The sequence below is a fragment of the Phaseolus vulgaris genome, chromosome 2 (genome assembly GCF_051622355.1).
Source record: "Phaseolus vulgaris cultivar YP4 chromosome 2, ASM5162235v1, whole genome shotgun sequence".
NCBI classification, from domain to species: Eukaryota; Viridiplantae; Streptophyta; class Magnoliopsida; order Fabales; family Fabaceae; genus Phaseolus; species Phaseolus vulgaris.
The window spans coordinates 33761094-33775578 of record NC_143499.1 but is presented as its reverse complement, the minus strand read 5'-3'; the positions used below and the strand labels follow the sequence as shown (position 1 = coordinate 33775578).

General features: G+C 34.6%; 1 protein-coding gene across 1 annotated transcript; it reads left to right on the top strand.

Moving 5' to 3' along the window:
• The first annotated feature begins 1472 nt into the window (after nucleotides 1-1472).
• On the top strand, nucleotides 1473-13274 carry LOC137811557 (mannosyl-oligosaccharide glucosidase GCS1). Its single transcript, XM_068613343.1, has 22 exons — nucleotides 1473-2059; nucleotides 2169-2242; nucleotides 2613-2864; nucleotides 3206-3380; nucleotides 3574-3660; nucleotides 3792-3860; nucleotides 4032-4128; nucleotides 4520-4602; nucleotides 5040-5147; nucleotides 7032-7153; nucleotides 7344-7451; nucleotides 7542-7615; nucleotides 8202-8327; nucleotides 8427-8494; nucleotides 10847-10996; nucleotides 11090-11140; nucleotides 11894-11950; nucleotides 12068-12214; nucleotides 12311-12402; nucleotides 12510-12619; nucleotides 12696-12759; nucleotides 12848-13274. The coding sequence occupies exons 1-22, from the start codon at nucleotides 1769-1771 to the stop codon at nucleotides 12990-12992; spliced, it is 2550 nt and encodes an 849-aa protein (XP_068469444.1). The 5' UTR covers nucleotides 1473-1768; the 3' UTR covers nucleotides 12993-13274.
• The last annotated feature ends 1211 nt before the right edge of the window (nucleotides 13275-14485 follow it).

Sequence of the window (14485 nt, the reverse complement as noted above, 5' to 3'; positions counted from 1 at the left end):
TAAATGATTGGGCCCTTGTCCATTCTTCCTATTAACAACATCTTTTTGATTCTCATCACAATTTACACTTTGCTTTCACATTTTTATCAATGTGAGAGCGACATAAAAGATTAAAATCTTTGGGAATCACAACATTTATTGCATTCACGAGAGAAATATCTCTATCACTCACCACGATTCTAGGGTATGCATCAACTCTAAAAAATAACCCTTTAAGTCTTCTAAGGGACCATACAAAGTTATTTTCATGCTTAGATGTGTGTAACACAAATGCAACAGAGAAGGTCAACCTCGTTGAGGTAATACCAACAACCTCAAGTAAGGGCATTTGTACTTGTTAGTTTTATAGTTACTATCCTTCATCAATACAATGTTAAAGGCATTTAGTAGTTTCACCGAATAAGGATGTGTCCAAAATATATTTTGCACCACATTCGTCCCCTCATCAAACCTACACTAACGAACATACATGTCTCGCTCAAGTAATATCATCAACTGTTACACTTTCGTTATCTAACCTAGCTCTAATATTTAATATACAATCATGACATTATAAACTAGCTTTATGGTTGTCACATTCCTCTCATTGTGTTCTTTCATTGTTAGCAAAATATTTATAGGCTTCACTAAACTCTTTGTCATGTCAACAAGCATACACTTCTCATTAGCTATTAACCTACCAACATATAGATAACCTACCAACGTATTTTCCAATTCTAGATTATGAGAGCCATAAAGTAATTTGACAATCCATCCTTCACTACCTTTTATCGATTTCCCTCGTAATTTAAAAGGACAATCACATTTCCTAGTTCCACTTTTAGTAACCTCTAAATCTTTTTTATATCATCTATTTATCTCTTCTCTCACAACCTAATAATATGTATATTTTCCTTTCTCGTCGATCATTCCATGTATTCAGCCTTAATATAACATTAACAAATCCAAGATCATAGACAACCTTTTTTACCCACTTCATGAAGGTCATCCGACCAACAAATTCCTACAAAAAAAGTTATCAAATTACACTTCCAGAAGCCAAAGTAACTGTTCCAAAAAGTCTATTTCGAAATGCATTTTTGTCTATTCAAAGGTAGTATTAAGTTACAAACCATTTATTCCACAAGTCTTGTTTGTGCTTCCTATTCTATTCTAAAAATCACCTTTTGATATGCATATTAAACAATTCTGGAAAGCCCATTTTGAAATACAATGTCAAAATGCAAACAAAGTTCTAGATTACCTGATCTGGAACCGCCCACTCAATTCTGAAAACAAAATTCTAAAATGCAATCTAACTACGCCAAAGATGTTATGGATTGTCTATTCTAGAATTCTCTGTCTGGACTCCAAATTTTAGAAAGCCCAATTTCTCCATTACACCTCAAATTACTAAATATCACTTTATCTTACCTGAAATCACTAACCCAACCTTCTAAACACCATCACTGGAAGCAACGAAAGCCCAACACACTACCATGGAAGCTCCTACTTAAACACGCAAGGACAATTTTGAAGTTTCACATCTTGATGAAATGGAAAGCAGGTTCGAACAGATGGGGTGCAGGAAGTAAAAGCCCCAATCAAAAACTCCACGGCCATGTCCATTAGCGGCGAAGTCACTCGTCCTCTTCCTTCTGAACTCCACTGCTACGATATACTGGCGAAATCACCTAGTCATACCGAAACATCTGCTACGCTAACATTCCCTCCATTTGAACTCCAAAACCCCAAGCATGCAGTAGCATGAATCTCTGATCCGCCTAAAATGACCGGAAGTGGAAGAACCACCGTTCGTAACAGAGCGAATTCCCTCTCTGACGCCGATTCTCGTCGGGAAAGGAGACCTCTGTTGAATCGCCACAGAGAGCGAAGCAAATATGGAAGCACCATTCCGATATTCAATACTGCCAATCTCAAACTGGTGCTCGGTATATGCTTCGTGGGATTCTTCACCATCTTCTTTATGATCCGCCACCTAATGAATTCCGCAACGGAACCGAAGCTGCCTCGCGCGGTTACGCCATTTCCCGCGCCAAAGATAATGGACCTTCCTCAGGTCAACTATCCACTTCTCCTTTGTTGTTGTTGTTTTTCGCCCCCAAATTTTAGAATTTTAATGATTTTGGCGTTCACGATGACAATAGAATGACTTGGTTTTGTGGCAGTTTCAAGGCGAGCACAAGGAGAGTTTGTATTGGGGAACTTATCGGCCTCATACGTATTTTGGGATTCGTGCCAGGTATGAATTTAACGTCGTTGAAACACAATTCATGTGTATTTATTTATTTTGGAACAAGTATGGGCTTGAGGTGCTTTTATTTTATTGAACGGTGAAATCACCGTGTTTATGCGGACTCTTTTCTTTGTTTTATTTGCGCTGAGAGACTATTTTGGTAGTTAAGGCGTGTAGTGTTAAATATGTGCAGTCTGAATATATTTCGAGTTGTATATAATTCGAATGATATGCCTGGAAATTGTCCGTTACACAGAAAATGTTGTGCCAGTTTTTGGCTTAGATTGCGTTCAGGATGTCAGTGTCCGCACCATTTGATTTAGAAAGCAAGCATTCTCACTTTTTTGTGTTGTTGGTGGTGGTGTTTCTATTTCAGGACTCCCAAATCTTTGATGGCTGGATTAATGTGGGTTGGTGTGAAGGATGGCAGATATCACTTGCGGCATGTTTGCAGACATGAGGATGAACTAAGTACTTATGGTTGGACAAAGCACAATGGACGTGATTTTGGAAATCAAGTACTGGTTGACCATGGCATGACCTTTACTACCAGGTTCTTAAAATCAAAAGTCGAAGGCAGTGGTTATGGAGGGGATTGGGCAGTTCGAATTAATGTGGAAATTGACAAGTGAGTGATGTTTTCAACTTCAAATCGCTTTTCATGTGTGCTGCTGCAGAACAATTTTGTTTGTAGTTTTTCTTATTGCATAGTAGACGGTATCTGGTCTGTTGAGGTTAGAGATGCACTTGTGCTACCCTTGATAATTTTAAGTTACTTGTAACTTTTAGTTTGACTTATTTCATGAATTAACTATAACACATGACCCAATAACCTAATAAGTAGTAACTTGGTTCTTAATTTTATTGCTGAAGTTTTGTATTCCCTGTTTTAGTCTCTGCATCTCTTATATTGTTTTATTTAGTGACTTTTATCTATTGAGTGCTTTTTTTCTTTTGGTCCAACCTCAGATCTATGTGGAATGAGGAATTTGGGAGAGGTGCTCAGCTCTTCTTCTATTTGGCTGATGAAGCTGATAATGCTCTTGATGTAAGTAGAGAAAACTTGAACATTCATGAGGATTCTTTGCTTGCAAGTGGCACTCGGGAAGATATTGGAGATTGGCAGCTACATTTAAAATCAATGGTAATGATAGGAATTAGTGTAATGATTGAGTTTCAAGAGTCTGTAACTTGTATTACCATTGGATATTTGTGGTTGACTGCTTGTGATTTACTTACGCTTCCTTAAAGAAGCACACAAATTCCTGTTTTTGCTTCTTTCAAACAGGTTAAAAATTTAACCTGTTATTTGTTTTCAAATGCTTTATAATTTTCAGGATGATTTGGAACTGCACTATTCAGGATTTCGCACACCTCACTTTCACAATTTGTCTGATCTTGTTGAGGAAAATCTTGCATCACAAGTAGGTTATGTTATTTCAATGCAATTTATTTGATTATATACTTTTCATGTAATGCAAGAATGTGTTTATGGATTTATTTTTTTTTTTTCGTTTTTCCCTTGATATCTTTGCTCATGTACATGTTTTAGTAGATACGGAAACATGCAAAACTGCAGCTATCTGACTCAATAGATGATGCTCCTAATGTGTTAGTTTTTCAGGTAAATAGACCATGCACACTTTCTACTACGTGTTTAACATTTTTAAGGTTTAATTTACGAGTCTCTCTTTCTCTGTCTCACCCCCACATTGACATATTTCTAACTACTATTGGAAACATCTTTCGCTATAGTTTCACTTTGTTTGTACTTTATTTTATGTTTGTGCTTCAGATTATTGGTGGATTTCCTTTCACAACAGATATTGCACTAATCACTGGTACTGATTTAGAAAGTTTTCGAGAAGAAGAGCGTGTCACTATGCTTACAGGTTTTACTACACACTTCTTTACAGTGTGCAAACTCTGACATGTATATTTGTGTGCATTCATGAAAAAGGAGAAAAATCCAGTTCTTAACATTGTTGTAGGAGTTGGTCATTGCTTTGGAAACCTGCTTCTTATGTTGGACATTGTTGGGGTTGTTTATAGAATAATGTGGCTAATTATATCAGTTAATGTAATGGCTGAAATTTTGAAGACATATCTACTTTACTTTAAAAGGCTTTTGGTTTGTCTTGTAGGCTGTTTTCTGGTTAAATGTTATGTAATTTAAAGTGGACTAGGCTACTCTTTACAAAATTTGTAGAATATTTTATTCTAATTGACATTAGGATGATACATGGTAGTGTGTAATTTCTTTGTTATTCTGCTCAATGTCAGGTATGTCACTTTCCAATAAACTGAAATATAAAGAACAGGAATTTGACAAGAAGTTTGAGAAAACTTTCAATTTGGCCGAGAAGGTACTAGTTTTCTTTTTATTATTTTGTTATTCTCTCAAATTCAATTTTTTATTGCCCATTTTGAAAAAACTTATTTACAACTTATTTTGACTTATCTTACGAAATAAGAACTTGTGTAAGTTTTTTTGGGAAGCTTGTGAAAATAACTTATCTTGATTAGCTATTTTTAGCTTATTTTAATATGCTCTCCAGAATATTATGAAAGAAACCTTACAATATATAAGAAAACAGTTTAAATCTATTTCATCTACATAATTGCTTGTAAGTACTTATTTAATAAGCCCTTAATTGAGTTTGTTTAGCCAAACGACCCTTATTCTTCAAGATTTGTCTTTTGATGTGCTCTGAGTCTCCCAAATTTCATTTGATTGAGTAAATTGGTTTGGAAACTTATCCTCGATAGAAATAAATTCTTTAACCTTAAAGTGGATTTCCAGGTAGATTCTGAATCCATATCCGTTGGTAAGGCAGCCATTGGAAACTTATTAGGTGGCATCGGCTACTTCTATGGCCAGTCAAAAATTGCTCTTTCAAGAATCCCGAATGTAAGTTACTTTAACTTTCTATTAGTCCTTAACTTCGTATCGAAATGTATGCCGTCCCTCAATAGTGTTAAGTTGACATGTGATTATCATAATTGTGGAAGTTGTGTTTCATGTGTTTTATTTTTTGTCAGTTAAGAGGAAATTTTATAGATAAAGAGAAAAAGAAGTAGAAGAGCTGAGGATTTGCTAACCAACAAAAATGATTCTTGCTAAATTAAATTCTTCATTTGCGTCCATAAATTAAGTAATGCTTATTGAAAACCTAGACAAACTAATTAGCTAGAAAATCATGCCGCTGATCATCAAAGAATTTACTTGGAAGCAGATATTATCTAAACACTGTTAGGTTGCTAAAAAGAGTGAAAACTATTTTATGTAAAGGTAGCATAAAAAAATTGTCCTTGAAATTTCTGGCATATGTCTCTACCATAAGCACCTATTAACAGCGTACATTGTGCTATGCCAAGTGGCCTTGTCCTTCTTATCTAATCCCTTAGAATGCTCAAATTGGATTAAATGTTCCATGTTCTTTGTAAAAATTCACGATTCACCTATACTATGAAAGATTAAATGTTAGGAATGAATTTAGGGAGCATAAAAAATGGAAAAAACCTCAACAGATTTATTATACGAAGAAAAACTTAAGTGGGCGCGAAACCTAAATTTAAGGATTTACTCCAATTTTATTGTTACTTTTTTCCAAATGAAAGAGGTTAACTTAGAGGGGATCTTAGACTTCAAAAAGTAATAAAACATATTTGTTTGAACAAATGGAGATTGGGTAAAGAAATGGAAATATTATTTCAAGAGTAGGAGTTTGAACTTGAAGTCTAAATCCTTGTCATTATCAATGAATTTAGAACTAGAAAACTTAAACCAATAAGAAATTTCAATCTGAAAGCTCCTTCGGATGTAGTTGACTGGGATAAGAAGGAAAGTTGTTTGCTTCATAAAAAATAGAAGGAAAAAATATAATGGGTGATCCTAATAGATAAGCACCCAAGTGCTTGGAGAATCCACCCTCTCAAACTAGCTATTAAAGGGGGGAGAACCAAGTACATATACTCCACTGAACGTTACAACATACTGCTTGATGTTGGACTTAAGATTTTCTTAGTAACCAAGTCCATATATAGCATTGACCCTTAAAGCCAACGTTCTTTCAGTTTTCACTCTAGAACACTTTACTCAGTGACACTTCATTCAACATCCTTGTTGGTCAGAACCGGATGTAGGTAGGCTTTATGAGACATCCACAACCAGCTTTGATACCAATTCATAATCATCCAAATGTTTAGGGAACCTGCCCTCAAAACTAGCTATTAAGGGGGAAGAATCAAACATTTAAATAATCCACCGAGCATCTCATACTACTCGTTCTGGGAGTCATGCACCCCATAATAACCAAGTCGCTATCAAATTCCCTGCCAAAATCCTTACAAATCTGAAATCAAGAACAATCTCCAAATCTAAAAATAAACCCAAAGAAATAAAATAAGTGTAAGCCACTAAAGCCATTTTACCAGTGAAGGAAAATTCTTAAGCACAATCATTGCCTGGTGAGAACCATGCTTTTGTATAATTTCTTCTTGGTAGGTTGCCATTCTCTGGTTCATTATAAAGTTCTTGGTATGTTGTGAGTAATTTGTCTATGATTTTATGTTGGCAAATAAATCCAGTGTCAGTTAATAGGTTTGTATTAATTTTCTGTTTGCCTCATTTCATCTTAAATTTCTCACCCTAACATTGTAACTTTAGTACTCTTTAATTAATTGTCATCAGTTACTTTTGCTTTTCCTTTTACACTTTTATGTCGTAGTTTTAAGCTAGCAGTCAGGAACTTAGAACTTGGATAGATATCTAATGGGTTGTCTTCCTTTGCAGCTTAGAGAAGATGTCAATTATATATCATATTGGCCTACTGAGCTTTACACAGCTGTACCAAGTCGATCTTTCTTTCCAAGAGGATTTTTATGGGATGAAGGGTTTCATGAACTTATAATCTGGTTAGGTTTTTTAACTAAAATTCTTTTTGACAGTCACCCTCATTTTTATTATTTTCTTGTTTGAAATTCTTCTTAAGTGCTGATGATGCTGTGTACTTGATTGTACAAGACTTACAAGACTTACCTGTATTAATTAACAATAAATTACTTGTGATCTAATACGTTATTTTCACTTGTTGGCATTAACCAGGCGTTGGGATATTCATATCTCATTGGATATCATTGGAAATTGGTTAGATTTGATGAATATAGATGGATGGATACCACGTGAACAAATTCTGGGGGCTGAATCATTGAGGTGTAGTAGGATTAAACATTTGTTCAAATAATTGCTGTATGTATAAAGTTTTGAGCAGTCCTATTGACATACATTCTTCTGTACTTGTAGTCGGGTCCCTGTGGAATTTGTTCCTCAGCATCCAACAAATGGAAACCCTCCAACTCTGTTTTTAGCATTAAATGGTATATGCTAACATTCCTTTTCTATTAACCCTTGATATATTATACTGCTTTTCTAGTTATGAGAAACCTTATTTCGAAAAGAAAAGCTATAAATCGGTTGCCATTATTAAGTTCAAGCAAGCCATAGCTTGAGTTTAAGTTGCATGTGACAGTCCCTTTCATTGAGGGATGATTGTTAACGACTTTATGCTTGGTTATTTTTTGCCCTTCTGTTTGAACATATCTGTCTAGCTCTTTTTTTACATTCCTAATTTAAATTTCACATTATGTATAACGGATCTGGATTTGATGATACTTGAGATGTTTCTGGGTAATAAATTTATGCAGATAATTTGACATTTTATATGAAGTATATATTATATCACTTGAAAAAGATTAATTTGAATGTGAGAAGATTTTATTCAATTGATTGATTTGAAACAATACATGAGCCTCTATATGTAGGGCATTCTAACCCTAAAGTATTGATTACAAAGAGATCTTTAGAATCTTCTAACAGCTTGTACACTTAATATCACTTTTGATTAGAAGCATGAGAAACGTTCATGTGGTAATTTTGAACTAGGTTAAAAATATGTTTTTGTAGATATAATTAATGGATTGAAGAATAACAAATTTACTGCAAGGGATGGAAGTGAAATCTCTCTATTCCTGGAACGTGCCTTTGTTCGCTTGGAAGCATGGTTCCATTGGTTTAACACAACTCAATCAGGTATAAGCTACAATACATGTGCTGTATGCTCGAGTACTGAAAATAGGTTGATTTTTTTTACCTTTTCATTATTATCATCATCATCACTTTTTAATACAGGGAAACAAATGAGCAGCTACTATTGGCATGGACGAGACAATAGGACAATGCGTGAAATAAATCCCAAGGTTCTTATATGCATCCTTGGTATATTTAGTTTTAAATTTCAGCACTTATCTTCAATTGTAATTGAACTAGATATGTAGCTTAGTAGATTAACTTGCCCAAACCACTGGCATGGTTTTAAGAGGGGATGTTGTTTAGACAACCACAAATGTGATAAATAGTATTACTATAGGCCAAAAACCTACTTAAGCACAGTGCTGCAAACATAGCTGCTCTAGAGTTCTTGCCACTTTAGGCTATTGACGGTCCATTTCTTAGGTACCTAAAGAATACAATCGGACCACCTTTTTTTTTTCTGAAATACTAAATAATGTTGTCAAGTGCTTGCTTGTGTCTTTCTCTTGGATCATTCATAAACTGACTGATCACATTAACTACTTAAGCAATGGCTGGTCTCGTGTGTAATAAATAAGTTTTCCTAGCAATATCTGATATTGGGTTTTTTCTATAGAAGAAGAACTCTCTTCACTTCCAATTTTGTGATTTTGTTTAATAGAAACTCTTAAGGTTTTACATCCCAACTTACTTGTTTCATTAAGGAGATCAACTACATATTTTTTTTGGGAGATGAAAATCTCCATTTTTGACAAACAACCTCTATTCCAAGTATATACCTAGGTCTTCCCAGTTCTTTCATTTCAAATTGGGCCACCAATTTTTCCTTTAAAGCCAATTGTTTTCCATCATCTTTTGCAATAGTTATGTCATTCACATAGGCTAACAATCGTGTAAGTTTACTTGTAACAAAGTGCTTTTATTTATAAAGTATGATCTCTTTGACTTTACTTATATCCTAAGGAAACCATTGCTTTCACAAATCTCCCAAACCTAAGGATTCTGTTTCATGAAAGGTGATGTCCATGGTGATATAGACCTGACAACTCTTCAAATGATAACATTTGTACCATTTTTTACTAGGAGGATAACCAATAAATACACATTTAAGAGCTCTAGGATCTAATTTACTACAATTAGGATTATGAGAGTGAACAAAAATAGAACATCCTAATACTTAACTAGGTAGACTTGACACTAGGGGAGTAGAGGGAAAAAAGACAAAAAAGACTAAATAGGACTAACGTTATTTAAGATTCGAGTGGGTAACTTTTTAATGAGGTATGTGGCAATTAACTCAACTTCTCCCAAAGAGGTTTTGGGGACAAAGATCTAGAAAAGGAGGGCTCTAGCTACTTCTAGAAGATGGCGATCTTCTCTTTCTGCAACTCCATTTTGTTGTGGAATGTTAACAAATGTTAGTTCATGAACGATACCATTATGAGACAAAAATTTGCAGAATTCTTGTTCACATATTTAGTACCATTATTAGACCTAATTCATTTGATGTTTTTTCCAAATAGATTTTGGATTAGATAGAAAATTAAGAAAAATTTGAAAGACCTTAGATTTACTTTTCATAATGTATGTCCATGTGACATGAGCACAATCATCAATAAAAGCAACAAACCATTTTGCTCTAGAAATAAATTCTAAAATAGGTCCCCAAACATCAGAGTGAATCAGGTCAAATGGGGAATTATTCTCATTACTAAATATGGGATAAGATGCACATTAATACTTTGACAGTTGACCAAATATCACATTTGAAAGACTCAACAGAATCTATAGTGAACAAATGAGGGAACAAGGATTTTATAATGTTGAAGGAGGGATGTCTAGTCTTTTATAATGAAGTCATATTTGGGAGTTTGTCGATGTTTCCGATGCTGTCTATTGGCTTGTGGCATTTGTTTTGTTTTGGCCCTTGGATTCCATTAGATACAACTCACTCTGCTTCTTAGCAACTAAGATCGTCTTCCTCACGACAAGGTCATGAAATACACAATAAGGAGATAAAAAAGTTACTGAACAATTCAAATCTTTGTAAACTTTTTGTATATATATAAGACTATTGGTCAGTTGTGGGACATAGAAAACATCTTTTAATACAATAGATGATTCTATAGTTATATTCTGAGATCTCATAAAGGCACGCTGTCACCATTTGCAATTGTAGTGATTTGTTCTTTGGTCATTTTGACATACCATTGCAGAGCTTAGGAAAAGGAGTCATGTGATTAGTTGCTCCTAAATCAAGAGTCCAAACACCTTGAGACAAAGGACCAATAGTATTGAATGTACTCTTACATTTCATGGGTAGGGTTTAGGGTTTAGGATGAGGTTGAAACCTGAAATTCTCACTTGTAGTTAGTTGTTCCTTGAACTATTGCATCTAAGAATCACTTAACACAGTTATCAGTATTTGTATTGGTCAACTACAACAAAACTTTCCTTATCCTTATCCTTAATGATGACACGACACCTACTCCTAACAAACATTATGGGAGAATTTTCAGGCACTGTCCTCTGGATTGGATGATTATCCACGAGCTTCACACCCAAGTGAAGATGAGTACCACTTGGATCTTAGATGCTGGATGTTACTTGCAGCAGATTGTATGCATTCCATTCAAGAGTTGTTAGATATGGAAAGCAAACCTGACATGGTATAATTTAAAAAATAAATTCTGTAGTGTTGTAGTAATTGTGGGTAGCTGATTAATCCCTTATTAATTGATGTATTGAATGAAACAATGCAGGATTATGGTTATACTGCGAAGTTGCTATCGAATTTTGAGTTGCTTAACCAGGTATTGTATCTTTGTTCCTTGTCTCCCTTCATATTTCATGGTGGTGGTGCATTCCTGCTTGGTGATGCTGAACTGAAACAGTAGCAAAAGAGTGTAGATAGATAGTAGAACGAAATAAAGGGCAGGAATTAAGACAAAAGAAAGCCTACATAGCACATACAGTAATAGAATAAGATGGATTTGAAACATGGAAAGAAAATTACCATTTTATGGGAAAGAAAACTTGATTGTTTCCTTATTTAGAAGACTTTCACACTCGGATTCCTTTGTTTTTTGTGCCTAATTTTTTGTAGAAATGAATCTTATCGGTGTGGAGGGTTCTCATCCAGGCCTTCTCCTAGCTCATTATTATGGAATTATGAGGAATGGGGACTTTTTATATATGTAATAATAACCACTGATTATGGACACACTGCATTAATATGGAATCATTTTTGGAAGTTTTCTCTAGGCAATTGAAATTTCTAACAATGATTCATATGTATTATGGTCCAAAGAAGATTCTGTGTTTTTATTATGGATTACGTATGCAGTTTAAAATAGAAAATAAACTAAATGGTTCAAAGAAGATTCTGTGTTTTTATTATGGATAATGTATGCAGTTTAACACAGAAAATAAACTATTTCCATTTCTTTTTAAATTGAAAGCAAGCTATGCAAATTTATTTTTGATAGTTGTTTGCTTGGTGACTCTAGAGAGTCAATTCAATTTGTGGCCACTGTTTGCCTAATTTGTTCTTGATGTCTATACAGATGCATTTTGATGGTGCATATGATGCGTATTTTGATTTTGGAAATCATACGGAGAAGGTAGAGTATACAATTATTTTATGTTTAGAATTATTGCGCTAACTTTTGCTAAATTAGCAATACATGGGTTCCCTATTCACGATTGAGAATGAGAGTTTCTTTACACACTTAATATAGGTGCAACTTAGATGGAAAGAAGTGGAGGCAGGAAACTATGCTACTCGCCAACTTGTTCGGGATGTTAAGGAGATACCTATATTGAGATTGGTTCCTCATATTGGTTATGTTAGTTTCTTCCCATTCATGGGGAGGATCATTCCATCTGTAAGTCATGTGCATTAATTCCCAATTTCACGACTTTTCATGTTAAGAACTTAGAATTTAAACATAAGCATATTTTATATTACTGTTTTCATTCAGGATTCGTGGATTCTGGAAAAGCAGCTTGAACTCATTTTGAATCGCAGCCTCTTATGGACCGAGTATGGACTACGTTCTCTTGCCAAAACAAGGTCTTACAACCATTCTCTAATGCATTTTTTAAGGGTTAATGTGAGTGAAATTATTCAGTATATATGTTGATTATAGTGGACCTAAAATAATATTTCTTGTTGCACAGTTCATTGTACATGAAGCACAACACAGAGCATGATCCTCCATACTGGAGAGGTCCAGTCTGGATAAACATGAATTACAGAATCCTTTCAGCGCTCCACCATTACTCCCAAGGTATAAACAAAACTTCTGCAAATATTCCACTATCTTTATACCTTTGTGGAACTTATCTTTAGTTTGAATCTTGTAGTGAATGGGCCATATCAAGCGAAAGCTAAAGCTGCCTACGCAGAATTGAGAAGTAATTTAATAAGGTATTGTTTGATTTTATTCGGTACCTTTGAAATCCCGTTTAAAGTTATTGGTGAACTTTTTGAATAGTGTATGTCCTCCATACTGCAGAAATATAGTGCGCAATTATCAACAAAGTGGATTTTTGTGGGAACAGTACGATCAGATTCAGGGTAAGGGAAAAGGGGCACATCCATTTACTGGCTGGACATCGCTTGTAGTATTAATCATGGCGGAAGCATATGGCAATATTTAGGATAGACAGCTTGGTGAGAGACTATATGACCACTTACATTCCTTGCTTCCTTCTCATCTTTCGTCCAGGAGGAGTGCCACCAAGGCAGTAAGTGACTTGCAACGTTGTAGTTTATATATATAGAGAGAGAGATAAATTTTGTAGAATCTTATATTTGAAGCTTCCCAAAATACAATGCGAATATGATGGATAGTTCTGAATATTTGTTTTGTAGACTAATTTATACTGAATCTTTTATATCCTCAAATAAATCACTGTAAAAGCAGGTGTGTTTGGTTTTGAGTTGGTATAAATTTACAAATCATGCATACAGAAAAAAGTACTAATTAATTTGCTGAAAAACTGTATTGGTAGATTAAAATAATGAAAAAAGTATACAAGACTCATGATTATGAAGTTTTGATGCGTTTTTGTACAGTGTACGAGTTAAAAGTTCAGTTTTTTTTTTCCATAATTAGGACTTGCGATCTTCTTATTCCAGGTCTTATAAATAAGTTTTGCACTGGCGGGTTAAAAAAAATTAGAAGACAAGAGGATAGGTTTTTGCTTCTCTTTCTTCCTGTAGTTTCATATGCGTTCTTGTAGTTTGATGTACTCAATATAAAAAATATCACTTTTTGTGGTGTACCGATAGGGTTCATATGATCGAGACTATGATCCGGCACCCGGTCCAAGTTGATCGATACCACTAAAATCATTATGTCGAAACTGGATTAATGAGATTAATTAATGATCAAGCACTAGGTAATACACTTTTAAGTATGAACAACCCTCTAATTCGGTTCAATAATAAAGGGTCCATGACAATCATATAAATAGGCATAGATTCTATGAATCAGGTACGTCATTATATAGTTTGAATCGTTTTCTTGATTCCAAAAGTATGACTTTGTTCCTTCCTTAAGCCAAATTCTTCCAAAAGTATGATCACTTCGAAGAGTGCAATGCACAATTTGAAGAAGCTAAACTCAAATAGTTTTAAGAATAGTTGTTGGAGATCCCACATCGACTAGAGATTAGAGCCTTTCATTGTATATAAGTGGGTGCAAACCTCAACCCTATGAGCCGGTTTTATGGGGTTGAGTTAGGCTTAAAGTTCACTTCGTAATATGGTATCAGAGCCATTTCGAGCCTATCCTAGCGAGTGTTTGTGTTGGGCCTATCGTGCCACTCGCTATCGGACCGCTATCGGACCACCCAAAATATATAGTCCCACGCACGAGTTGGCAGTCTCGGCGTGAGGGGGGACTTAAAGTCTACTTCGTAATAATAGTGACAAATTCGGAAGAGATTCAATAAAATTGATAATCAAGAAATTAAGCACAAAAACAAAGTTAGCATATAAAAAGGAAGCTTAAGAATGAAACTATAATGGATTAAAAACCAAAGAAAAAACTAGATTGGTTATGGCAACGAAGCTTCCTGAATTTATGTAAATTTTATCTTTTTGAATCTGACGTTGAATTTTTTTTATCACAACTAGTATGTTATAT

Excerpts from the sequence above, each read along its gene's own strand:
- LOC137811557 (XM_068613343.1), top strand. The coding sequence starts at position 1,769 with ATGACCGGAAGTGGAAGAACCACCGTTCGTAACAGAGCGAATTCCCTC. Across the intron at positions 3,861-4,031 it reads CTAATGTGTTAGTTTTTCAG|ATTATTGGTGGATTTCCTTT; the intron begins GTAAATAGACCA and ends TTTGTGCTTCAG. Across the intron at positions 11,141-11,893 it reads ATTTTGAGTTGCTTAACCAG|ATGCATTTTGATGGTGCATA; the intron begins GTATTGTATCTT and ends ATGTCTATACAG.